The 25,409-nt window shown below is 51.9% G+C and overlaps 2 protein-coding genes across 2 annotated transcripts in view; one reads left to right on the top strand and one right to left on the bottom strand.

Moving 5' to 3' along the window:
* The window catches only part of DOCK6 (dedicator of cytokinesis 6), a 49,761-nt gene extending 46,791 nt beyond the window's left edge, over positions 1–2,970 (bottom strand). Inside the window, 1 exon segment of the mRNA XM_043506301.1 lies at positions 2,841–2,970. Coding sequence (XP_043362236.1) covers positions 2,841–2,884 — 44 coding nt within the window. The 5' untranslated portion in view covers positions 2,885–2,970.
* Positions 2,971–6,922: 3,952 nt separating this feature from the next.
* On the top strand, positions 6,923–19,648 carry LOC119845948 (tetraspanin-1-like). Its single transcript, XM_038378954.2, has 8 exons — positions 6,923–7,328; positions 10,574–10,640; positions 10,855–11,061; positions 13,003–13,077; positions 15,934–16,041; positions 16,636–16,776; positions 17,397–17,480; positions 18,726–19,648. Exons 2-8 carry the CDS (start codon positions 10,584–10,586, stop codon positions 18,780–18,782), a joined length of 729 nt encoding a protein of 242 aa, XP_038234882.1. The 5' UTR covers positions 6,923–7,328; positions 10,574–10,583; the 3' UTR covers positions 18,783–19,648.
* The last annotated feature ends 5,761 nt before the right edge of the window (positions 19,649–25,409 follow it).

Genomic DNA, 25,409 nt, shown 5'->3' with positions numbered 1-25,409 from the left:
GTTGGGGTAGGGACAACCGCCCTGCGCTCCTGGGACTAGCTCAGAGATAGGCTCCTGCCGCAGGCTGTACGATGGATTATTTATGGGTTCTGTGATAGCACCTTGGAGCACTGTGATCGCTGCAAGGGCCCCGCCCTGGAGCGGTGGGGAGGCTCCCATGCTGTCCTGGATGCTGTCCTGGACTGGGGGGGCTGCCCCGCCCTGCTGGGTGCTGCACAGAGTCCTTGCTGGAAGGGGCTTACAGTCCGACGAGACAAGAGGGGGAGGGAGGACTTTTATGCCCATTTTTGCAGCTGGGGGAACCAAGGCCAAGAGAGTGGAGGGGAAGGATGGTGCAGTGGTTAGAGCGCTGGCCTGGGACCTGTGAGGCGCCCAGATACCACGGGGATGGGGATCAGACAAGTCCCTGAGACGGCTAAATGAAGAGACTTGCCCAAGAGAGTCTGCAACCCGGGCAGGTCCCCAGGTCCCAGACCCGTCTCTTACACCCCCAAGCTAATCCCACGGGACGTCTCTCTGCCCGCTGCCCCTCTGCCTTCCCCTCGGAAACCAGTGGGGCCAAGTGCAGCCACAGGCCTGGTGGCCCAGCCCGCCGCACACACATCCGCCACCAGCAGTCTGGCAAAGGAAAGAGGAAGCCGAAAGCAACCACAGAGGCGGGGGAGGGAGAGCCCAGAGCACTGAATTATTCACACACCTGCTCCCCGCTTGCTGCCAGCTCATGAGATGACCCGAAGGCCCCGGCATTGTCCATTTTGCAACCCTGCCCCAATACACACCCCGGAGATCCTGCTCTTACTCCTTTGGTTATCGCCAGGCAACTGCCGGACGCTGAGCTGGGTGGTGTTGGGCGGGGGGTTGTTTTTTGTTTTTTGTTTTTTTACAGAACGAGAAAAAGACGTGACACAAATCTAAGACTCCAGCCACAGAACGAAACCGACACAGTTCAATGTCCACTAACTGCTATTTAAATTTGAATGGGTGCGTGGGTGGGCCCAGCTCCCTGCCTTCCACCTACAAGGTGCCAGCACTTTGCCAGAGCATTAGCCCCACACTTTGCAAATTGGAGGAAAAGTAAACCCATGCGCGTGCACACGCGCACACACACACGCCCCCCAAGCAGGCAACGCAACAACGGCCAGCAATTAAAAACTGCAGGGCCAGCTCTGGTCCCAGCGGGGAGAGCCAGGAAATGGGCCAGAATTTCCTTCCGCGGGATGAAACAATACATGCCAGAGCGGGGCTGGCCGAGGGCCGGGAAGGGGAGGAGGCGCTGGTGACCGTGGCCTAGGGCAGGTCTTGCCTGGATCCAGAGGGCGTTAGCCCCTTAGGGACACACGGGTTAAGATCCTGGTGTAGACGGGCCACTTGTCATATCACCGCGTTACCTGGCCCGAGTCACCGCTCGTGCGGAACGGAGGGCTGTCGCGGGGCCAGTCCATGCTTCCCGGCGATCATCTCAGCCTGTCTGCACTACGCTCCTCAAAGGGGGTAGCCAGCGCCCACTACGGTCACCCTCTCAAAGCAGCGTCTACACAAGGCTGCAGCTGTGTCAAGGTTTTGTGGCGACGGCGAGCTGTTAAAACCACAACCACCCACGAACGCTGAGGTGGTAAAACCCACCTCGCCACGAGGCACCCTCCTGAAATACACCGTGTCTCCCGCACCACAGACAGCCTGGTGTCTCGGACACCAACCCGGCCCCGTGCAGCTCTAGCATTTCACAACGGGACACGTCTGGCACAAGCACGTGCAAGAAGTCACCAATGCAAGGGGAGAGCGGGGATACCTGGCTGCCCCATCCCCCCGTCATCTTCTGGGCCTGGGGCTCAGCTCACATTTGAGGGGTGAGTTGGGGAGACTCCAGTTCTCAGCCCCATCGGCGCCCAATCCCACATCTTTAGAAAGAGGCGAGTGCGGGTGACGCTCCCATCCGGCAAAGGCAGGAGGAGTGGTTGGCTCACACTTCCATTTGGGGAGGAAGGGGGGATGCCAGCTGGGACCCCACAGACCCACCCCACGAAGGCCATGCTAGGAAGCTGTTCAGGATTCTGTCCCCTTCCCCCAGTGCACATCCTGGGGACACCCCCCCGCCCACTCAGCCTACGCCTGGCAGGAGGGGGCTCTGCTGGGAGGTAGAAGCAGGTTTTGGGGGACACCAGGCTATCAGCTGTCAGAGGGGATGGGAACATGGCGCCCCCAGTGCAGAGGGAGCTGTGGGGCTCAGAAGTGCCCCCCAGGGGAGGGATCAGGGCTGGGGGTGTCCGTGGGTGGATGGAAAATGGGGGGTGCCCCACAGGGGCCTGTGGGGTCAGGACTAGGGGTGGCTGCCCATTACCTTGGCATGGGGAAGATCGGGGCTGGGAGTGGGGACACCGTGGGGTTAGAGGGGCCCACGGGATGCAGAGGGAGAGACACAGGGATGGGTAGAGGTGCACAGACTGGGGTGCCCATGGAGTAGGTGCAGGGTACCATAGGGGGCAATAGGGGGGTACCGCTGGGGCTGTGGGTTGGGGACTGGGTACCATGAGGCTGGGGGGCTGGGTGGCCTGAGTGGTGGGTGTCCTGGGCAGTGGGTGCCAGGTGCCCTGGTTGCTGGGGGGTGGACGCTGGGTGGGTGCCCTAGGCGGTGAGTGCTGGGGGTCCCAGAGGGGCTGGCTGGGGCAAGGCTGCTGGGTGCCCTTGGGGTGGGGTGGGTAGGGACTGGGTGCTCTCAGGCAGGGGTGGGTGCCCTTGGGCAGGTACACTGGTGGGACTGGACTCTGGGGGGGTGCTGGGTGAGTGGGGGGGGGCGCTCGGTGCCCGGGGGGGGTGCCTGGGGGGGCCGCTGGGTCTCTCACCGGCTGATGCGCTGGGCGAAGGCCCGTCGCTCCGGGGCCGCCATGTGGCTCCGTCCCGCAGCCGCCGGCTCGGCTCGGCTCGGCTCGGCTCCGCGCTGGGCGCCCCGCGCCGGGCTGGGCAGGCGGGGCCGAGCCGGGGGCGGCACCTTCCGGGTCCGGCCGCCGGGACCGCGCCGCCACCTGCCGGCCGGAGCCCTATGGGGCAGCGTCCCCTATAGAGACCCTATAGAGCGCCCGGAGACAGCCCTGCCCCAGGCGGAGACCCCCCCCGAGAAACCCCATAGCGAGACCCCCTCGAAACCCCCTATGGACGCTTCCCCTCTACACATGGCGAGAGAGCCCTGTATAGACAGAGCCCTTATAAAAAGACAGCTATAGGCAGAATCCCCTACAGAAATGTGCCCCTAAAGACTGAGAGGTCCCATAACGAACTCTGTAGAGAGACCACTTCCCCCATAGAGAGCCCTCAGAGAGAGAGAGAGAGAGACCCTTCCTCTACACAGACCCTTATAGGGCACCTATAGACAGACTTTCCCCCTCTAGTGAGACCCCCTATATAAACAGTGCTTTTATAAAAGACACCTATAAACAGCAGCATCCCCTACAGAAATACAGCTGTGAAGGCAGAGAGACCTTTTCCCCTAGAGAAATCGCATCAAGATGGAGACTCCTCCTGCCCAGGGCCCTTTCCCCTATAGAAATACCAATGACCCTATAGGGAGTCCCTCCCCCCCACTTTAGGGAGATTCGACTCCTTGCCCTCCTGTCAAGGAGTGGGGCTGGGTGTCATTTATTCTGTGGGGCTGGTGGGTCGGCCTATTATCAGCTGTACAGTATGATAGTGCAGGGGGCCCTGTAGTAGCCGGCATTGCGCAGACCCCATCCGAGATCACGGCCCCACTGTTCAGTGTGCTGCACAGACAGACATTGAGAGACAGTCCCTGCCTCAATTAGCTCACAGTCTAAAGAGACAAAGGGTGGGAGGGGAAACTGAGGCACATAGAAGGCAGGGGATTTGCCCAAGGTCACCTAGCATCTTGAATGCTGCCTGCAGTTCTGGTCACACCAGCTCAAACTAGATATATTAGAACCGGGAAAAGTACCGTGAAGGGCAACGCAAGTGATGAGGAGTGTGGAACAGCTGCTGTGTGAGGAGATTACAAAGGCTGGAACTGTTCAGCTCGGAACAGAGACGACTAAGAGGGATCTGAAAGAGGTCTGTAAGATCATGCCTGGGGTGGAGAAAGTGACTAGCGAAGTGTTATTTACCCCGTCACATAACACAAGAACCAGGGGGTCACCAGGTGAAATTAGTGATCAGCAGGCTTCAGACAAACAGAAAGAAGCATTTCTTCACACAACGCACAGTCAGACTGTGGAACTCCTTGCCAGGGGATGTTGTGAAGGCCAAAAGTATAAGCGGGTTCAGAAAAGAACCAGATAAGTTCACAGAGGGTAGGTCCATCAATGACTGTTAGCTAGGATGGGTAGGCACATAGCCCCATACTCGGGGTGTCCCTAAACCTCTGCCTGCCAGAAGCTGGGGCTGGAGGACAGGGGCTAGATCAGTCAATAATTGCACTGGTTTATTCATTCCCTCTCTACAGATGGGATAAGATTCAATTAGAAATAGGAACAGGCAGATCTATAGATCAGATGGGATCAAATTAGCTTGCCTTAGAATCGATTACAATCGGAACCAACATTTGCACAGAGCAGATTGAATTAGCTACAAACAGGGTTAGTTACAATGGCTCAGCCCGGGGGGGCCCATCGAGCCCGGTGTCCCGTCTCGGCCAGTGCCAGCTGCTTCAGCTGCAAAGGATCACAAAGCCCTGCAGAGGCAGTGACAGGAGATGTTCCTTCGGGACCCCGGGCAGCTGCAGGCGGGCAGATTCTCCAGCCAAACCAAAAGCTCTTTTCAAACTTTTTTTTCCCCACTCCTGAAATTATTTCTATTAACCCGGGGCCAGATCCTGAGCTGGTGTCCATCGCCTGAGCCCCACGGATTGACACCAGCTGAGGATCTGGCCCAATAAATCTGATCCACAGCACTGAACTGGGGACCCTAATTCTCTTGACGGTGGGATATTGGTGGCTGAAGACAGACACAATCCAGCTGGAAATAAGGCACAAAATTTATCGGGGGGGGGGGAGTAAGCACTGGGGGGTTGGGGGGGAACTCCCCAGAGAAGTGGTGGATTCTCTGGCTCCCCATGGCTTCCCATCCAGCCTCGCTGCCCGCCTGGAAGATGCTTTAGCCGAACGCAAGTGGCTGGGCCCAGCACAGGGGCACCTGGGTGCAACGGGACGGCCTGGGCTCTCCAGGAGCTCTGGCTAGATCACAGGTGGGCCACTCAGCCAGTGGGACCTGGCCCGGGCTGGCCCCGGGAATGGAGGTGGCTTTTGGGCTGCCAGGCACGGACGGGGCCTGTAACCAAGCCAAGACAAGGGGCAAACGGGGCCGGGATGGCGGGGGGGGTAACGCTCAGCGGTGCATTGGGGTACAGCGAGGCCCCCGCTGACCTCCCTCCGCAGGTCACTGGCTTTCCATGGCCCCGGCCCGAGCCCGGCGGGGAGATGGAGAAACATCGCCCTCTAGTGATGCTTTGCAGAGCAGCCGCATGAACCGCAGGGGTGTGTTTGCCAAGCTTGGGGTGAGATTTCCCCCTGCTCCAGCGAGCAGCGGCCCCACATCCATCCCTCCTGAGCCGTGCAGTCGCTGCCAACTGCAGAAGCCTCTGCCCTGAGTCAGGTCAATGTTTACAGGCTTCCCGGAGCTGTTTCAGCTGCACAATCAGAGCAGGGGCCCGTCTCTGAGAGGGGCCAGGAACAACTGCTCCGAGACACCCTGCTGCAGAAGGCAGAGATGGGACATCCAGCCAGCGGGGACAGCTCCTTCCTGACTGCTCCCCGCCAAAGGTCTGCTCAGGCCCTGAAGCATCAGGCTTTATAACCCTTCCTAGCTCCTTCATTTACAACTCTGGCTTTGAGTGTTCTTGTTAAACCAAGAGCCCAGTGGATGCAAGAGAAGTCAGGACAGGGCAGCAACAACATTATGGCCGGGTCTGGTTGTGTTCTGGGGACCTGATCCCCTACTGGGGTAAATCAGCCTCATGCCAATTCAGTCAATAACGCTGCTCTGATTCACAGCGGGCCAGGATCCAGCCCCAGACACTACAGTGATGCATGTTCAGATAGAAAGATAGAGGGGGTGTGTGGGGATAGATAGACAGCCAGACAGACAGACGGAGGGGGTGTATGGGGATAGATAGATCTATCTGAAGAAGAGCTCTTTGTAGCTCGAAAGCTTGTCTCTTTCATCAACAGCAGTTGGTCCAGTAGAAGGTCCTCACCCCCCTTGTCTCTCTGGGTAGGTAGGTAGATTCATTTACTGCACTGAAATGAAATTCAGGCCCTTTGACAGGTCTCCAGATGAGCAATCCCACAGTCATGAGTCACCTTTTAAAACTACTGTTTTACGCTCTCTGGGCCTCAGTTTCCCCATCTGTAAAGTGGGAATAATAATCCTTTCTCCCACCTTTTGTCTCTTCAGACTGTGAGCTCTTCAGAGCAGGGGCTGCCTCTCTCTGTGGCTGCGCAGCACCCAGCACGACGGGGCCCTGGTCTGGGTTGGGGTCTGGGCAGCACCCGGCACAAGGGGGCTCTGATCACGATCGGAGTCTGTGCAATGCCCAGCATGATAGGGCCCTTATCTTGGTCAGGGTCTGGGCAGCGCCTGGCACAACAGGACCCTGATCTCAATCAGGGTCTAGGCAGTGCCTGGCACCATGAGCCCCGATCTCAGCCAGGTCCTAGCGGTGTTATCATAACACAGATAATACAAGGTGGGATTTTCTAAAGCTCCTCTTCCCAAGTCCCATTGACTCAGGGTAATCTCCCCTGAATGCCTGTGCTCCCCGAGGGCTCAAGGGAACTCCATCCCACGTTCCTCTGGGCCAACGGCGGCTATGCCCAGAGCACCGGGGAGAGCTCTGCCCTCGCCTCAGGAAGCAAAGCGTTAAAGCTGCGAGTGTACAAGCCAGTTGCATGTATTCCCCTCCCCTGCCCGGCTGGGAGTTCAGGCGGGCTCAGGTGGGGAGGGCAATGAAGTCCCGAAGCAGGCGCAACTCCAGCACAGATTAAACCACGGAGCCGCAGCTCGCTGTTGTGTGGCAGGTGGGGAGCCACACCCTGTGGAAAGGAGACACACACCGGCACATGCACACCCGCACACTCACACACCCCGCACACTCACCCGCATACACACCCTGTGGAAAGGAGACACACACCGGCACACACATCAGCACACTCACCCGTGCACGCACACACCCCCGCATACACATCAGCACACTCACCCACACACACACACTCACCTGCAAACACACACTCACCTGCACACACATCAGCACACACACCCCCGTGCGCACTCACACACACACCCTGCACACACACACACAGCAAACTTCTCAGCCACCCCTCCAAGAGGTAAGAGCTTTTGCATGTCCAATATCTGCATTTCTCTTGCATGTATAGCCAAAGGAGGCCAGGCCCTCTGCTGTCGCACTGAGGAAATCAATGGAGTAGTGCCCATCTTACGCCAGCTGAGGATTTGGCCCCGGGAGATCAGGCCTGTTGCAAAAGTGCAACTTGCAAACCTGAAATCTGACCCAGTTTGCTAAAATGCTGGGTCTCTATAGTCTTCCGTCATAAATGTGTAATTCCCAACATGCAGCTCTGCCAGTGCCCCTCAATCCCGACCTGCAGCCCCTGCTATCCCATCCCAGCCCTGGACTCCCCCCCAGCTCTGCCGGTGCCCCTCAATCCTGACTCTCTAGCACTGTGGACAATGGATTTATCCCTACCCCACCCCCAAGTGAGGGTTACCCCCATTTCACAGATGGGGAAACCGAGGCACAGGGCAGGCATGACTGCATTTCTGTGCCTGCTTTGAACCCGGGTGTTGCCAGCAGAGCGCTGGGCTCCCGCTACAGATGGAGCTTCAGCACCAGCCATCAGCACCCACATAGCTCTGCCGCTGCCCCTCAGCTCCAGCCTGCAGCCCCCTGCAATCCCAGCCCCACAGACCACACACAGCACAAGGAAGGTGCCTCCTGGCTGAGCCCTTCTGAACAGGGAGTCGGGCTGAACCCTTTGGATTCCCTGCTGGACAGGTTTCAGTGCCCCACCCTCAGGCCCCCGAGCTCTCCTAGTGGGAGGCTGCTGTTCGTGGAACCCCCAGGATAAAGGGGTGCAGGTGGATCCCAGCCCATTGGCTGCAGCTAGGCAACAGCTTCAGCTGCGGGGAAACAAGGAGCTAGGAGACAATGCTGCAGAGGTGGCCTTAGGGAGCAGCGGTGCAGGGAGGAGGTGCAGGGAGGAGCCTGTAGCCGCAGGGCAGGTTGTCCCATCGCTGCTGGGAGACGGGCGAGGCCCTGCTCTAGTCTGATCCGGCCAGTCCTGCGCAGGAGCAGTGCACTGGGTGGATATTGGATGTGATGAGTCTGCAAGGCTCAGCAGCCCCTGTTCTTAGGCCCACCGTGACTCACCCCCTTCCAGTATCTAGAGTGTGGGTTGGGGTGGCACGACCTCCAACAGGTTGTGCAGAGTCTTCGGGGCTAGATGGGAGGGAAGGCCGAGCACCACTGAACTCGCCGTGGATTCACTGAGACGCGTCACCCTGAGACCTCCCCACCCCCTTTTCCCAGCTCAGTGACTTGCTTATCCAGGCCCAGCTGCCGCTTTTATAGCTTCCACATTTCGGGGGAGGCACCGCTTGGGAACCAGCCCAGCTCCTGAAGCAGTCAGGAGCTACAGAGCAACGGTCCTTGCTGGCCCCAGCACGGACTTGACCCATTGCCAAGGAGCCACGGCAGGAGGAAAGGCCTGAGAGCAGACAACTCTCTCATCGTGGCCAAACGAAACCCCGCGGCTGGAGCCAAAACTGGACAATTCAGATGGGAAAGAAGGGGCAGATTTTGAACCATGAGGAGAATTAACCATTGGAGCAGCTGCCCCAAGGCCAGGGCAGATTATCCATCACATGCCCGCTGTCAGTCAAGACTGGACGTCCTTCCAAATCTAGCTCAGCAGACGTGACGGGCTTGATGCAGGCATTGCAGAATGAGTTTCTAGGCGTCGGTGCCAGAGGAGGTCAGAGGGAGCATGGGTCAGTGCCCAGCACTCTGCAGACTGGGGTTCTATTACCCACTCAGCACTTGGCCTGTCACTTCCCTGCCTCAGTTTCCCCAGCTGCATAATGGAGCTAATGAGAGTGGCCTCCTTTTGAGGAGCGCTTTGCAATCTACAATGGAAGAAGCTATGTAAGAGTGAGGTATTGTTCTCAATGGTCCCTTCTGGCTTTAAAACCTAGCAACTGCCTTTATGGTACTTTACTCCTGCTCCATGGGGAAAGTGAACCCCTCTCTGCTTTTTACCGCGGTTGCGCATTTGGTGGTTTGCAAAGGGTTAACACATGATGCACCAACGTTCTGAGCCTATTAAAGACATAAGCAGCTTGTGTGATCCGTGTTCACAGCTTCCTAGATCCCCAGGCCAGAAAGGACCATTGTGATCTTCTGGTCTGACCTCCTGGAGAACACAGGCCCTGGGGATTCCCTCAATCCATTCAGACCTGAGACAAACACCCAGCTTAATTTAAAAACTGGCAATGCTTACAATCCACCAGGATCCATGGGAAGCTAGTCTGGTGTGTAATTACTCTCACCGGTACAAATTTGCACTTTATTGCCAGTCAGAATTGGTCTAGCTTCAACTTCCAGCCATTGGCTTTTGTTAGATCTTTTTTGGCTGCTAGATTGAAGAGCCCCCTATGGTTAAATATTTGTCCCCATGTAGGTACTTACAGACTGTGATCGAGGCACCCGTCACCCTCCGCTTTGTTTAGCTAAAGGGCTCGAGCTCCTGCAGGCTCTTGCTGGCAGTAGGTAAGATCCTCGGGGGATGATGTTCTAGACAGTTATAAGCCCTGGTTATAAGCGAGAGCAGTGGTTTGACAATTGATGGGCTATTTATGAAAACGTCTAACCGCCAGGTTTTCATCTTTTATAGATGCCTTATAAATTGGAAGCTTCATACAAGGTGTGAGCTACACTGCAACCTGGCTGGGTGGGGAAGTTATTTCATATCAATGTCTGGAACGCTGCTAGCCCTGACCATTCAGAAACCGTCACTGTGGCCTTTCATAAATCATGAGCTGGTTTTTTTTAATCAATTTTCTGAGGATCTGTTTCTTTGCCTTCTATTTGTTGAGTCTTTGGGGATCACATCTACAAAAACTTCTCTCTGCAGCTGGGAGAGCTAGAAAGTTGCTTTATTTTTCTTTTCTTTTTTTTAAATGAAAACTGTGAGTCTCATAAAATCACCTGACTCCAGTGGCTGGGACTTTAAGAAAAAGGCCAAATATAGTGAGAGTTAGCAACACTGTAAACAGTGGAAAACACTCACATCCTCTCTATCCTCTGCGTGGTCTGCTTCACCCCTCTACATCACATTTCTTATCTCAGGCAGCTTGGACAAGTCTGGGCCTGAGAAGGTTTTGCAGGGTCGGAGCTATCACCTTATTTATTGTGTGTATTACAGTAGTTCCTAGAGATTCACACTGAGTCGGGGGGGCCCCCTGTAGTGCTGGGCGCTGCACAGCCCCCTATCCCGACCGAGCGGGGCCATGCTGAGCCCCACATCTTTACTGCCCCCTTCTCCCCTCCATGTAGGTGCTGGAAGATGGGCTGCTTCTCATTCCTGAAGATGATGATGTTTGTGTTCAACGGTGTTATATTTGTGAGTAGGAAAAGCCGCAGCTGGCGGGCTGGGGGCTCTGATCCCGTGTGGAAGGGGAGGAGAAGGCCCTGCAGGCTGGGGGTAACCCTAGGAGCTGCAGTGCAGCCGGAGAGAGGAGCCTTGCACAGAACGTGGCCCCATAGGGCCCTTTCCCATGGTGAGGAATGAAGGGAGGCCGCTCGCTGCTTACCAGCCTCTCTCCTCTCTCCTCCAGCTGGGCGGGCTGGCCGTGCTGGGCATTGGCATCTGGATGAAAGTGGATGGAGGCTCCTTCGTGCAGATCCTGGGGGCCGCTGCGCCCCAGCTGATGCAGCTGATCAATGTGGGGTACCTGTGCATCGCTGTTGGCACCTTCCTGCTGCTCATGGGCTTTCTGGGCTGCTGCGGGGCCATGAAGGAGAGCAAGTGCATGCTGCTGCTGGTAGGGGCTGCAGCACCACAGGGAAGGGTTGGGGGCTAACGGACAGAGTACTGGGCTGGGATCCAGGAGTTTCCAGGACCTCAGGCCAGCTGCCTCCCCTCTGTGCTTCATTCTCCCCAGTACACTGTGGGGATAGCAGCCAGACCTGCCTTTGCGCAGAGTCGAAGTGCTCCTGGCTAGAGGGATCGTTAAGGGGGTTGGCTAGGACACAGGACATTTTGTTTCAGATTCTGGCTTTGCCCCAGACTCCTGGAGTGACCCTGGGCACAGCACTGCTGTGTGCCTCAGTTTCCCCTACCTACAATGGGGATGCAGGTCATGGCAATTTCTGCAAAACCGATTCCGTTTTGAACCTTTGTCAGAATCCTGGGTGACAGTAGGAAGGAGGAGGGGCAGGAGCCAGGAACCAAAGCCCAGGGTCAGAGAAGCTGAACGGCAAACCCAGGGTCTGAGTCTTGAGTCAAGCCGAGGGGCAGAGCCAGAGATGGAGTCCAGGCCAAGGGTCAGCACCAGGTATCAGGGTCAGCTTTGAGGTTCCGGGGTCGAGCAGGAGACAGGTCAGAGCCAACGTCAATACTGGTTGTTCAGAGGCAGAGAAGCAGCATGGTCATGGCAGCTGGTCACATTGTTATCCTCTGGGTGCCCCCTGGGGTGCCCAGGGGCTTATGGAGGATCAAGGAGCCAATCAGGGATTGTTAAACCAATGGTCAGCTGGCTCTTCCGGGGCACACGTCCCATGGCGTGCACCCTCTGTGGATTGCGGATGGACAGGCAGGCTATGACAGCACTAGGAAGTGGTGGCTGATAACTCTGCAGGCCTGGGTTTGAGTCCCACCGTGGAAACGTGTGAGATATTTCCCACAAAATGATTTTTCCAGTTCATCCACCAGCTCTGCCCCACCCCTGCCATCTCTCCAGGTTAGGAAGTGGGAAAATTTCCCTCTAAAGTTTTTTTTGGACATTTTCACCCCCAAAATTCCCACTGTTGTTGGAAATACTCAAGTTTCTGCCAAAAATACCCAACCCCTGAAAACCAGTGGGGGGAGGGAGAATTGGTTTTCAGCAACGGCATTTTGTGGCTTTGAGAAATTTCAGGTTTTGATAGAAAAATACCAGAACTTTTTGTCGGAAGGAGGTTGATGAAAACCTGAAATATTTCTAAGAAACATTTGATGAAAATGTACAAAATTTTGTCAAAATTTCCAGGGGAAAAATATAATTTCCCAGCTAGCTCTGAGCTCAGATTCTTCTAAGACTATCCAAAAGTCAGTACCGCTGTAGCTAACACCGAACAACTCATTGTCTCCCCTAGGGGCTGGAAGCCAGATTTACAAGGTAGTTCAGAAGCAGATTCCTAGATGCTAAAGCCAGAAGGGACCATTGTGATCCCCCAGCCTGACCTCCTGTATAACACAGGCCGATCGACCCTTCCCGACTCAATTCCTGTTTAAGTGAGAGCAGATCTTTCAGAAAAACATCCTGTTTTGATTTGAACACTGCCAGTGAGGGAGAAGCTGCCTTAGCCCTTTGGAACTTGTTTGAATGGTTAATTACCCTCCCGGTTAATAATGTGCCCCTTATTTCCAGTCTGAATGAGTCTAGCTTCAACTTCCAGCTGCTGGACCTTGTTAGACCTTTGTCAGCTGGACTGATGAGCCCTTTAATAAAACAGGCGCCTACTGGAATGTAAAAAGTGCCTCTGTGAGTTGGGTACCTAATTTCCATTGGCTCTGCATCTTCAGATGCCTAAATACCCAAATCTGGCCCTTGGCCGTGTAGGTCTATTTCTGACCGTGACCGCCTGGAGCTGCCACACCTGGTACTGGCAGTAGTAGCAGCTCTTGCCAGTAGACCCTTTTCTTCAGCCCCCAGGGATGGCTCCTGCAAAGGTCTCTGTGCTGGTATGGGCGGCTTTTGATCTCGGTCTCTCTCTGTCTCCAGTTCTTTGTCATTATCCTGATTCTCTTCATCGCTGAGGTCACGGGGGCTGTCGTAGTCCTCGCCTTCTCTTCCATGGTAAGTTAAAGGCTGGGCTTTGAGAACATTCGAGCTACCAGCCTGGGTCAGACCAGAGTCCATCCAGCCCAGGATCCTGTCTCCACCATTGCCCTGTACCAAAGCATCAGGGGAGTGTACGGAACAGAGCCGTTCAGTGAGCCACCGCTGTCTTCCACTCCCGGCTTCTGGTGTCCGAGTCAGAGCCCCACAGCCTGGGAGCTGTTTGATGGCTCTCCTCCGCCTCTTAAAACAGGACCTAGGGGGATTCTGCTAAGGGAGGTGGAAAGTCATGGGAGTCAGGATTCCTGCTACAGCATCCCCGGGGCCCTGGCCTAGGCTTGTCTCCCTAGATGTTATAAATAACAGTTTAAATAACAATGCCTAGAGCCTAGAGACAGCTGAGTGAGCGACTGAGTATTTGGTTCAGTGGCTGAACTGGAATTGTTTTAAAAAATATTTCAGGTTGATCCCAAACTTTCATTTTTCTCTTGCCAAAACAAAAAACTGAAAAAAAAATGTTAATAGATTCATAGATATTCAGGTCAGAAGGGACCATTATGATCATCAAGTCTGACCTCCTGCACCCCACAGGCTGCAGAATCTCACCCACCCACTCCTGCAATAAACCTCTCACCTATGTCTGAGCTACTGAAGTCCTCAAATCATGATTTAAAGACTTCAAGATGCAGAGAATCCTCCAGCAAGTGTCCCACGCCCCACGCTGCAGAGGAAGGCGAAAAACCCACAGGGCCTCTTCCAATCTGCCCTGGAGGAAAATTCCTTCCCTACCCCAAATATGGTGATCAGCTGAACCCTGCGCATGTGGGCAAGACTCACAAGCCAGACACCGAGGAAAGAATTCTCTGTAGTAACTCAGATCCCACCCCCTCTAATATCCCTGGGTTTGTTTAGTTTCTCGGTGTTTTTTTTTTTACCCTTTTGGGATTTGTTTGGGATTTTTTATTAAATCTAACTAAATTTAGAAATGAAATGTTTTGACTGTTTAGGAGAAACCCCTCCCCCCCTTTTTTTGTCCGAAACTATGCAGAAAATTCAACTAAACCTGCATTTTTGGCCAATAAGCATTTTGTCCCCCCCAAAAATAATAACAATTTGTCCAACTCCAATCCTCATGACTTTTTCTCTGGGTCAACATTTAAAACCCCTGTCAAAACACAAGATCAAGGGGACGCTGACTGGAACTGAAAGGTGTCAATCTCAGGGTTGATTGACAGAAATATGTTTTCATACAACGTGCTATTTGTCTGTGGAACTCACTGCCGCGGGATGGTGCTTAGGCTGAGAACATAGCAAAATTCAGAGAGAGGTTGGAAGATTACATATGTACTAGTAGTAGGTTTCAGAGTAACAGCCGTGTTAGTCTGTATTCGCAAAAAGAAAAGGAGGACTTGTGGCACCTTAAAGACTAACAAATTTATTAGAGCATAAGCTTTCGTGAGCTACAGCTCACTTCATCGGATGCATCCGATGAAGTGAGCTGTAGCTCACGAAAGCTTATGCTCTAATAAATTTGTTAGTCTCTAAGGTGCCACAAGTACTAGTAGTAGAGTTGTGATAGTTAATGCAAATAAAGGGTCCTGGAAAGGAAATTAATCGTATAGCTTCCTCTGAAGGATGTGACTTTGACCACTGTCAGAGATGGGATATTGCGTTAGATGGACCATTGGTCTGATCCAGGCTGGCCGTTCCTGGGTTAAACAAATAGAAGATAAAAGTATAAAACACTAGATCTGCCATTGTTATACCAATAAAATAAAAACCAGCAGAATCTTATTAAAGGGGAAAAGGCAAAATACCACATTTACTGTGAATACAGAAAGAATCATAGTAAGCAGTTAGTTATAGCTATAACATTCCATTCAATCTCATATTTATTCACACATTCATTCATACACACACACACACAGGTTCTGCAAGGTTGTTATCATAGTTACCAACCTTAGAGTTGCTCATGCCAAGCCACTGGCCAGGGGCCTGGACATGAGGAGGGAGCAGGGCCTTGTCAGATGCACATCTGATGCTCCTGGAAGTTGGTTTGCAGAATCAGACCCCAAAGTTCTCACTTTCTAGAGTCCATTTTTATAGGAATTTCTTCCTATGCCAGTCTATGGGAATTGCTTCATCATGCTGTTGCTGAATCAATCAGCAGATGGCACATTCCTGACGGCTCCGTGCTGCCAGATGTTATCTTGTTCTTTGGTTCTCCCATCCTTGAGGCTGTTAGGTGGATTCCAGTCTGCCCTCTGTGGGTCCTCTGGTTAGTTCCACTTGATGCCTTCTTCAGCCGATGGACACTGGATTCTTAGGCTGGCACCTCCCTGATCATTCAGTTATTATCCACACCAAGCATCCATCCACATACATCCTCTAGCTCTATTTTAATCACAATTGTTAACAAAGCAAGATGAATACAACAAAAGGGCGGGGAGTCTCTGGGTGCTGTTTCTGTTGTTACAGAGTATTGCTTTGAGTCTCTCTCTGTGTGAGTAGTTGTTGTTACAAAGAATTGCTTTGAGAACAGACTCTGTCTTAGAATGTACTAACACAATTAGCAGCTTGCAAGTTTCACACATAGAGAGAGAGAAACAGTACCAACGACCAAGAGACCTCTTAACCAGTAATACCCTGGAATTCAAACCATGGGGAATCAAACTCATTTGTGATTTTAATACAGAACTTCTTTACTATGATCCAACACCATGTGTCTCCCGAGGGCTGGTGCAGTCATTTAAATGCCTGGCTCGTTGCACTGGGAGGTTGTTTCATTTGTCTGCTAAGCTCAATAAAGGAAAAACCAAACAGCTCCCGAAAGACAAGACAAGGTGCCAATCTGTGTGTGTCTCTGGGTTCCAGGCTGATATATTCATTGAGCACTTGAAAACCTGGGCTGTGAAAACCTTACGAGAGGATTACGGGAGGCAGGACGACATGACTGCAATTTGGGACACAACCATGAAGGAGGTGAGCAGTGGCGCATTTCGGCATTCCCTCTGGAAGAGATGGATTTGGCCAGCTGATGCATGGGAGGCAAGGGGAATTCCCCCAGCAGTGTGTGTGTGTGTGTGTGGGGGGAATCTCCATGCTGGAAGGCCCCAATTCAGCAAAGCACATTAGCACACATCTAACTCGCCTCCAGTGGGACTTGAGCACATGCTTGAAGTTAAGTACCTGCAGAAGCAGCTCTTACATTACTCCCAGGGGTCCGGCTGGAGGGCTTTTGTGCTCTGGATAGTGTAAGCTGGCCCATTGGGGAGCTGGAAGGATCATTAGCTGCATTTTCCAGACGGGGGAAACTGAGGCACAGAATCTTGCCTAGGGTCACCCAGGGACTCTAGGAATTGAACGTAGATCTCCTGTGTCCAAGCCAAGCACTTTAAATGCAAAGCCACCCGCTTCCGTTAGCGATTAGGCCTATGTGATTCACTTTCAGGGCAGGGCAAGGTTTTTACAACACTGCCTTCTTTAAACGGCCACATCCTCCACGCAGTCAAACCGTCCTGGACGTGAATCTAAACCGTGGCTGTGGCTGTAAACCAACTAGTGTTCTCGTTCTAGCTGAAGTGCTGTGGCTTCAACAACTACAAGGATTTCAACAGCTCCTACTTCTACCAAATGCACAGCCAGACTTATCCCGCAGGCTGCTGCCTGCCGCCCAAGCAGGAGTGCCTGGAACCTGAACTGGACAGCACCAAGAAGGTAAGGAAAAGATTTTAGCAAGGTATTTGCCATAGGAGACAGGCTATGAGTTGTTAGTGCATATGGAGCTGACATACACGGTCTTCCAAATTCTTCTTATTTTTTAGCATTCTGAGCAAGTTTTCAGTCTTGGGAAGAAATTCTGTGTTCTTAGTTTTGGGTTAGCAAGGCTCTGGATAGAGTTTGCTATCTGCCTCGGGCTCTGATTAGTCAGTTCCTGAGGTAGAGTTGCTCCCGGGGAAACTGGTTGGATTGAAATTCCAAGACGAAGGAATTGCCTGGCTTGCTGTTTGGTCACCTCTATGAACTCTTCTGCCGGTAGATGCTGCATCTCCACTAGGAGGGTTTGCTGATAGAGCTGCATAGCTCTATCAGTCAACCCTGTCTAGTATAGACCTGGCCTAAGAAGAAACTTTCCCAGGGACGGGTTGTGGAACTACCGTTGGTTTTTCACACCAACAGAGAATCTGGCCCTAGGTTTGATATTACAATCACATCCACAGTTATTAACGAGCTGCTATGGGCCATTGTGGGGACAGACTGCCATTAGTGCCAAGATGAGACGCACTGGCCCCATCACTGGCCCGCTGTTGCATCTGTGATTCTCTTTCCCCTCCCAGGGTTGCTTGCAGGAGTTCCAGACCTTCCTGAGCAGGAACGGGAGGATTGTTGGAGGGGTGGCATTAGGAATCGGTGTGCTCGAGGTACGCTTTATGCTTTCATGGCATACTTGTGGTCTAGGACTCATGAGAACTTCATTCAGTTCCTGGCTCTGCTACTGCCTTGCTGGGCAATCCCTGGCAAGTCACTTCCCCCAGCCCCACTCGCCCCTGCTCCCTGCCTCAGTTTCCCCACCTGTAAAATGGGAGGCAGTTATCTTTCCTTGGATCATGCCCCTCGGCATCTTGGCTTGAAAAGTTTGGCAGTGTCAGAGCTCAGGCGTGATGTTGAGAAGCCAGGGATAGGAGTGAGAGGCATTGGAATAGCTGTTAGGGGATCGGAGTTTAAACAACACCCAGTGCCACACCAGGAGCGAATGGCTGTAGTAGCTTGTGGGCCACTCCCATGGTCTATGATTCGAGGGCTGGAGAAACGCCTTCCTAGCAGTATGTTCACGCTGCACACTGAACTCTGTCTCAGGATTGAGCCCAACCCTTGCTTCCATCCAAGCACACATCAGTGTGATTCAGGTCAGCAACTGCTCAGGGCCGGGTCACAGCACACTGCTAAGGGGGGTGGTTCTGAGCCCAAGTTCTGCTGAGACTTAGGTCTGAGTCCTGTCACTTTGCAGTGTGGACACAGCTCAAGCCACATACCTGAGTCAGAAGGTCAGCGTAGCGCAGTGTGGACGCGTCAGCTCGGCTGGGAGAGCCGGGTCTAACACTTGTAAACCCAGCTTAGACACTCAAGTGCGGGCATGGAAACGAGTGCAGACCCGGGTTTACAATGCAGTGCAGACAGGGGTAATTCTCTGGCCTGTTATACAGGATGTCAGAGTAGAAGTTCTAATGATTTATTACAGGGGTGGCCAATCTGAGCTTGAGACGGAGCCAGAATTTACCAATGTACATTGCCAAAGAGCCACAGTAATACGCCAGCAGCCCCGCATCACTTCCTGCACTTCCTGATCAGCTGTTTCGTGGCCTGCAGGAGGCTGAGGGGGGAGGAGCGAGATCATGGCAGGCTCGGGAGGGGGCGGGAAGGGGTGGAATGGGGATAGGGCCTGTGGCAGAGCCGGGGGTGAGCAGTGAGCACCCCCCCCGGCACATTGGAAAGTTGGCGCCTGTATCTCCAGCCCTGGAGTCGGGGCCTAGACAAGAAGCCGCAAACTAACTTCTGAAGAGCTGCATGGGGCTCCGGAGCCACAGGTTGGCCACCCTGATCTATTATGATCTTAAAATCTATGAACTCTTTGTAACTGTTTCCCTCTTTGTTTTCTTGTTTCCTAGCTGGCGGCTATGGCCGTTTCCCTGGTTCTGTATTGTCAGATCGGTACGAACTCGTGAAAAACAAGATTTCCACCGGAAACACAAAATGCTTCTCCTGCCGTCCATAACTCCTCCTGCCTTTGCATCTTCCTGAAGTTTACTGGTTTACTGCGAGAGGAACCTAACTTTTCTTATTAATAACTAATCACTAATAATTCCTGTTAATCTGTAATAGCACTAAGCAATCAGATGGATACGATGCCAATGAGACTACGTGAAAATTGAGATGGTATCTTTTCCATGCCATTTTTTGTGTATGTTTCAATGATAAGTTTGATCTGATTTGTTTTTCTTGTGTGCTCAACAACAAATTAGCTTAAAGGTGGCAATCTAAACGTCTAAAAGCGGAGAATGAAACCAACATGCCCCTTAACACGTTATTGTAGACCCTACCCAAAACATGCACTGACTGAGGATCATTTACATAGCTCTTACAATACTTCCTTTCATTTGTCACATGCTTTGAGCTGTGACACAGTGAGCCATGTTGACATTTTAACGTACTCTCATTGCATCTGAGCTGCAATGAAAAGGGCAGGTTACTCCTTTCAGAGTGACTGATTCAGGCTCTCTGCAAACTCAGGCAGATGTCACTGCATCGGTTACTTCACATGTTGAGGGTTCTCTTTGCAGCCGTAACATCTAGAGACTGGCTCCTCCATCCCTTCTTTTAATGAAAGCAGAGACTTGGGAGAATAATTACAAATTCCAGTCATCCCTCTGTGCTCACTACAGCTTTAAACATGCCCAACAATCTGAGAAACACTTAAACGATGCATTTTTACTGATGTAGCACATCATGAACTTGAATTCTAATGACAGGTTTCAGAGTAGCAGCCATGTTAGTCTGTATTCGCAAAAAGAAAAGGAGTACTTGTGGCACCTTAGAAACTAACAAATTTATTTGAGCATAAGCTTTCGTGAGCTACAGCTCACTTCATCAGATGCATTTGGTGGAAAATACAGTGGGGAGATTTATATACACACACAGAGAACATGAAACAATGGGTTTTATCATACACACTGTAAGGAGAGTGATCACTTAAGATGAGCCATCACCAGCAGCGGGGGGAGGGGGAAAGGAGGAAAACCTTTCATGGTGACAAGCAAGGTGGGCCATTTCCAGCAGTTAACAAGAATGTCTGAGGAACAGTGGGGGTGGGGGGTGGAGGGGGAGAAATAACATGGGGAAATAGTTTTACTTTGTGTAATGACCCATCCACTCCCAGTCTCTATTCAAGCCTAAATTAATTGTATCCAGTTTGCAAATTAATTCCAATTCAGCAGTCTCTCACTGGAGTCTGTTTTTGAAGTTTTTTTGTTGAAGGATAGCCACCCTCAGGTCTGTAATCGAGTGACCAGAGAGATTGAAGTGTTCTCCGACTGGTTTTTGAATGTTATAATTCTTGACGTCTGATTTGAATTCTAATGAAATATTTAATGTCCCTTTTTCCCCCCCTCCTTGTGTGTGTTTGGAAAAGATCAAGTCAACAGCGTGTCATTGGTTTTCTGCCCCCGACAATGTTTTTTCTGCCAAGGTCTTGTATTTGTATAAATTAAATATCCATGATCTTTCTATGCAGACGTTGTTACCTTGGCTATTGTGAGTGGCTGTTTGAAAGTCACAGGGTTCAGGAAAGAGCAAAGCTGGGTTGTGGAGCGAAAAAAAGATTTCCCTTTACTCATTTTGGAGTGAAATTCATCACTGGGGTTATGGACAGCACACGATCTTAAACTCCCAAGGGGTGACTCTTATCCTTCTAGAATTCAATTGTCTTGTTAATTTCTAAAAGGAAGATGGTTTTTTGTGTGTGCCTATTTATTGTTTGTGTTATGGTAGCACCCAGAGGTCCCCTGTACAAACAGTCTCTGCCCTCCAAAGATTCTAAAGAGACAAAGGAAGGAGAACGATCTCCATTTTACAGACGGGGAAACTGAGGCACAGGAAGGGGACGTGACTTGTCCAAGGTCACACAAGGAATCTGTGGCAGAGCCAGGAACAGAACCCATGTCACATGAGTCCCAGTCCCGCCCCTTAACTACAAGCCCCTCCTTTTTCATTTTAGGAGTTCTAGTCAACAAGAGCTAGCCCAGCCCCCTCCTTGGCTAACTCTCTGTAATGTACGAAGCACGACCGTGATTACTAAGCCCTGTACAGAATGGCCCCGTGGGAACACTTGCTGCAGGATCGCAGCCTGTGCTTTACAGAGAGGGAGAGGTGGGACTGGGCCTTGTGCCCCCTGGCCAAAATGCCCCCGGGAGGCCTGTGGGTGGCGTTGCACGGCCGGGGGGAGGGAATCCCCTATCTCCCGCTGAATGGAGCTGAAGAGTCATGGGCTGCATGTTCCAGCATATGCCGCTCAGCCTGGCCCCCCCAGACCCCATGCCCTCTGCTGGCACGACCCTGCTCCCGGCAGTGGGTAGCTGGATGTGGCAGAGGGGTGGGGTCCCACATACGGGACCAAAAGAACAGCCCTCGGTTGGTGGTCACGGACAGAATGGGGTCCCCTAGTGTTCTGTGGGGAAGATCTGATTCAGTCCCAAACCACAGACCCTGCAGCCATGGGAAACTGAGGACCCTATAGACACTCTACAATGAATCATAGAATCATAGAATCATAGAATATCAGGGTTGGAAGGGACCCCAGAAGGTCATCTAGTCCAACCCCCTGCTCAAAGCAGGACCAAGTCCCAGTTAAATCATCCCAGCCAGGGCTTTGTCAAGCCTGACCTTAAAAACCTCTAAGGAAGGAGATTCTACCACCTCCCTAGGTAACGCATTCCAGTGTTTCACCACCCTCTTAGTGAAAAAGTTTTTCCTAATATCCAATCTAAACCTCCCCCATTGCAACTTGAGACCATTACTCCTCGTTCTGTCATCTGCTACCATTGAGAACAGTCTAGAGCCATCCTCTTTGAAACCCCCTTTCAGGTAGTTGAAAGCAGCTATCAAATCCCCCCTCATTCTTCTCTTCTGCAGACTAAACAATCCCAGCTCCCTCAGCCTCTCCTCATAAGTCATGTGCTCTAGACCCCTAATCATTTTCGTTGCCCTTCGTTGTACTCTTTCCAATTTATCCACATCCTTCCTGTAGTGTGGGGCCCAAAACTGGACACAGTACTCCAGATGAGGCCTCACCAGTGTCGAATAGAGGGGAACGATCACGTCCCTCGATCTGCTCGCTATGCCCCTACTTATACATTCCAAAATGCCATTGGCCTTCTTGGCAACAAGGGCACACTGCTGACTCATATCCAGCTTCTCGTCCACTGTCACCCCTAGGTCCTTTTCCGCAGAACTGCTGCCGAGCCATTCGGTCCCTAGTCTGTAGCGGTGCATTGGATTCTTCCATCCTAAGTGCAGGACCCTGCACTTATCCTTATTGAACCTCATTAGATTTCTTTTGGCCCAATCCTCCAATTTGTCTAGGTCCTTCTGTATCCTATCCCTCCCCTCCAGCGTATCTACCACTCCTCCCAGTTTAGTATCATCCGCAAATTTGCTGAGAGTGCAATCCACACCATCCTCCAGATCATTTATGAAGATATTGAACAAAACGGGCCCCAGGACCGACCCCTGGGGCACTCCACTTGACACCGGCTGCCAACTAGACATGGAGCCATTGATCACTACCCGTTGAGCCCGACAATCTAGCCAGCTTTCTACCCACCTTATAGTGCATTCATCCAGCCCATACTTCCTTAACTTGCTGACAAGAATGCTGTGGGAGACCGTGTCAAAAGCTTTGCTAAAGTCAAGAAACAATACATCCACTGCTTTCCCTTCATCCACAGAACCAGTAATCTCATCATAAAAGGCGATTAGATTAGTCAGGCATGACCTTCCCTTGGTGAATCCATGCTGACTGTTCCTGATCACTTTCCTCTCCTCTAAGTGCTTCAGGATAGATTCTTTGAGGACCTGCTCCATGATTTTTCCAGGGACTGAGGTGAGGCTGACCGGCCTGTAGTTCCCAGGATCCTCCTTCTTCCCTTTTTTAAAGATGGGCACTACATTAGCCTTTTTCCAGTCATCCGGGACTTCCCCCGTTCGCCACGAGTTTTCAAAGATAATGGCCAAGGGCTCTGCAATCACAGCCGCCAATTCCTTCAGCACTCTCGGATGCAATTCGTCCGGCCCCATGGACTTGTGCACGTCCAGCTTTTCTAAATAGTCCCTAACCACCTCTATCTCTACAGAGGGCTGGCCATCTCTTCCCCATTTTGTGTTGCCCAGCACAGCAGTCTGGGAGCTGACCTTGTTAGTGAAAACAGAGGCAAAAAAAGCATTGAGTACATTAGCTTTTTCCACATCCTCTGTCACTAGCTTGCCTCCCTCATTCAGTAAGGGGCCACACTTTCCTTGGCTTTCTTCTTGTTGCCAACATACCTGAAGAAACCCTTCTTGTTACTCTTGACATCTCTTGCTAGCTGCAGCTCCAGGTGCGATTTGGCCCTCCTGATATCTTTCCTACATGCCCGAGCAATATTTTTATACTCTTCCCTGGTCATATGTCCAACCTTCCACTTCTTGTAAGCTTCTTTTTTATGTTTAAGATCCGCTAGGATTTCACCATTAAGCCAAGCTGGTCGCCTGCCATATTTACTATTCTTTCGACTCATCGGGATGGTTTGTCCCTGTAACCTCAACAGGGATTCCTTGAAATACAGCCAGTTCTCCTGGACTCCCTTCCCTTTCATGTTAGTCCCCCAGGGGATCCTGGCCATCTGTTCCCTGAGGGAGTCAAAGTCTGCTTTCCTGAAGTCCAGGGTCCGTATCCTGCTGCTTACCTTTCTTCCCTGCGTCAGGATCCTGAACTCAACCAACTCATAGAATCATAGAATCATAGAATATCAGGGTTGGAAGGGACCCCAGAAGGTCATCTAGTCCAACCCCCTGCTCAAAGCAGGACCAAGTCCCAGTTAAATCATCCCAGCCAGGGCTTTGTCAAGCCTGACCTTAAAAACCTCTAAGGAAGGAGATTCTACCACCTCCCTAGGTAACGCATTCCAGTGTTTCACCACCCTCTTAGTGAAAAAGTTTTTCCTAATATCCAATCTAAACCTCCCCCATTGCAACTTGAGACCATTACTCCTCGTTCTGTCATCTGCTACCATTGAGAACAGTCTAGAGCCATCCTCTTTGAAACCCCCTTTCAGGTAGTTGAAAGCAGCTATCAAATCCCCCCTCATTCTTCTCTTCTGCAGACTAAACAATCCCAGCTCCCTCAGCCTCTCCTCATAAGTCATGTGCTCTAGACCCCTAATCATTTTCGTTGCCCTTCGTTGTACTCTTTCCAATTTATCCACATCCTTCCTGTAGTGTGGGGCCCAAAACTGGACACAGTACTCCAGATGAGGCCTCACCAGTGTCGAATAGAGGGGAACGATCACGTCCCTCGATCTGCTCGCTATGCCCCTACTTATACATCCCAAAATGCCATTGGCCTTCTTGGCAACAAGGGCACACTGCTGACTCATATCCAGCTTCTCGTCCACTGTCACCCCTAGGTCCTTTTCCGCAGAACTGCTGCCGAGCCATTCGGTCCCTAGTCTGTAGCGGTGCATTGGATTCTTCCATCCTAAGTGCAGGACCCTGCACTTATCCTTATTGAACCTCATTAGATTTCTTTTGGCCCAATCCTCCAATTTGTCTAGGTCCTTCTGTATCCTATCCCTCCCCTCCAGCGTATCTACCACTCCTCCCAGTTTAGTATCATCCGCAAATTTGCTGAGAGTGCAATCCACACCATCCTCCAGATCATTTATGAAGATATTGAACAAAACGGGCCCCAGGACCGACCCCTGGGGCACTCCACTTGACACCGGCTGCCAACTAGACATGGAGCCATTGATCACTACCCGTTGAGCCCGACAATCTAGCCAGCTTTCTACCCACCTTATAGTGCATTCATCCAGCCCATACTTCCTTAACTTGCTGACAAGAATGCTGTGGGAGACCGTGTCAAAAGCTTTGCTAAAGTCAAGAAACAATACATCCACTGCTTTCCCTTCATCCACAGAACCAGTAATCTCATCATAAAAGGCGATTAGATTAGTCAGGCATGACCTTCCCTTGGTGAATCCATGCTGACTGTTCCTGATCACTTTCCTCTCCTCTAAGTGCTTCAGGATTGATTCTTTGAGGACCTGCTCCATGATTTTTCCAGGGACTGAGGTGAGGCTGACCGGCCTGTAGTTCCCAGGATCCTCCTTCTTCCCTTTTTTAAAGATGGGCACTACATTAGCCTTTTTCCAGTCATCCGGGACTTCCCCCGTTCGCCACGAGTTTTCAAAGATAATGGCCAAGGGCTCTGCAATCAGCCGCCAATTCCCTCAGCACTCTCGGATGCAATTCGTCCGGCCCCATGGACTTGTGCACGTCCAGCTTTTCTAAATAGTCCCTAACCACCTCTATCTCTACAGAGGGCTGGCCATCTCTTCCCCATTTTGTGTTGCCCAGCACAGCAGTCTGGGAGCTGACCTTGTTAGTGAAAACAGAAGCAAAAAAAGCATTGAGTACAATAGCTTTTTCCACATCCTCTGTCACTAGCTTGCCTCCCTCATTCAGTAAGGGGCCCACACTTTCCTTGGCTTTCTTCTTGTTGCCAACATACCTGAAGAAACCCTTCTTGTTACTCTTGA

This window comes from Dermochelys coriacea, chromosome 20 (assembly GCF_009764565.3).
Source record: "Dermochelys coriacea isolate rDerCor1 chromosome 20, rDerCor1.pri.v4, whole genome shotgun sequence".
Classification (NCBI taxonomy): Eukaryota; Metazoa; Chordata; order Testudines; family Dermochelyidae; genus Dermochelys; species Dermochelys coriacea.
The sequence above is the reverse complement of the archived record's forward strand: the minus strand, read 5'-3'. Positions and strand labels throughout refer to the sequence as shown.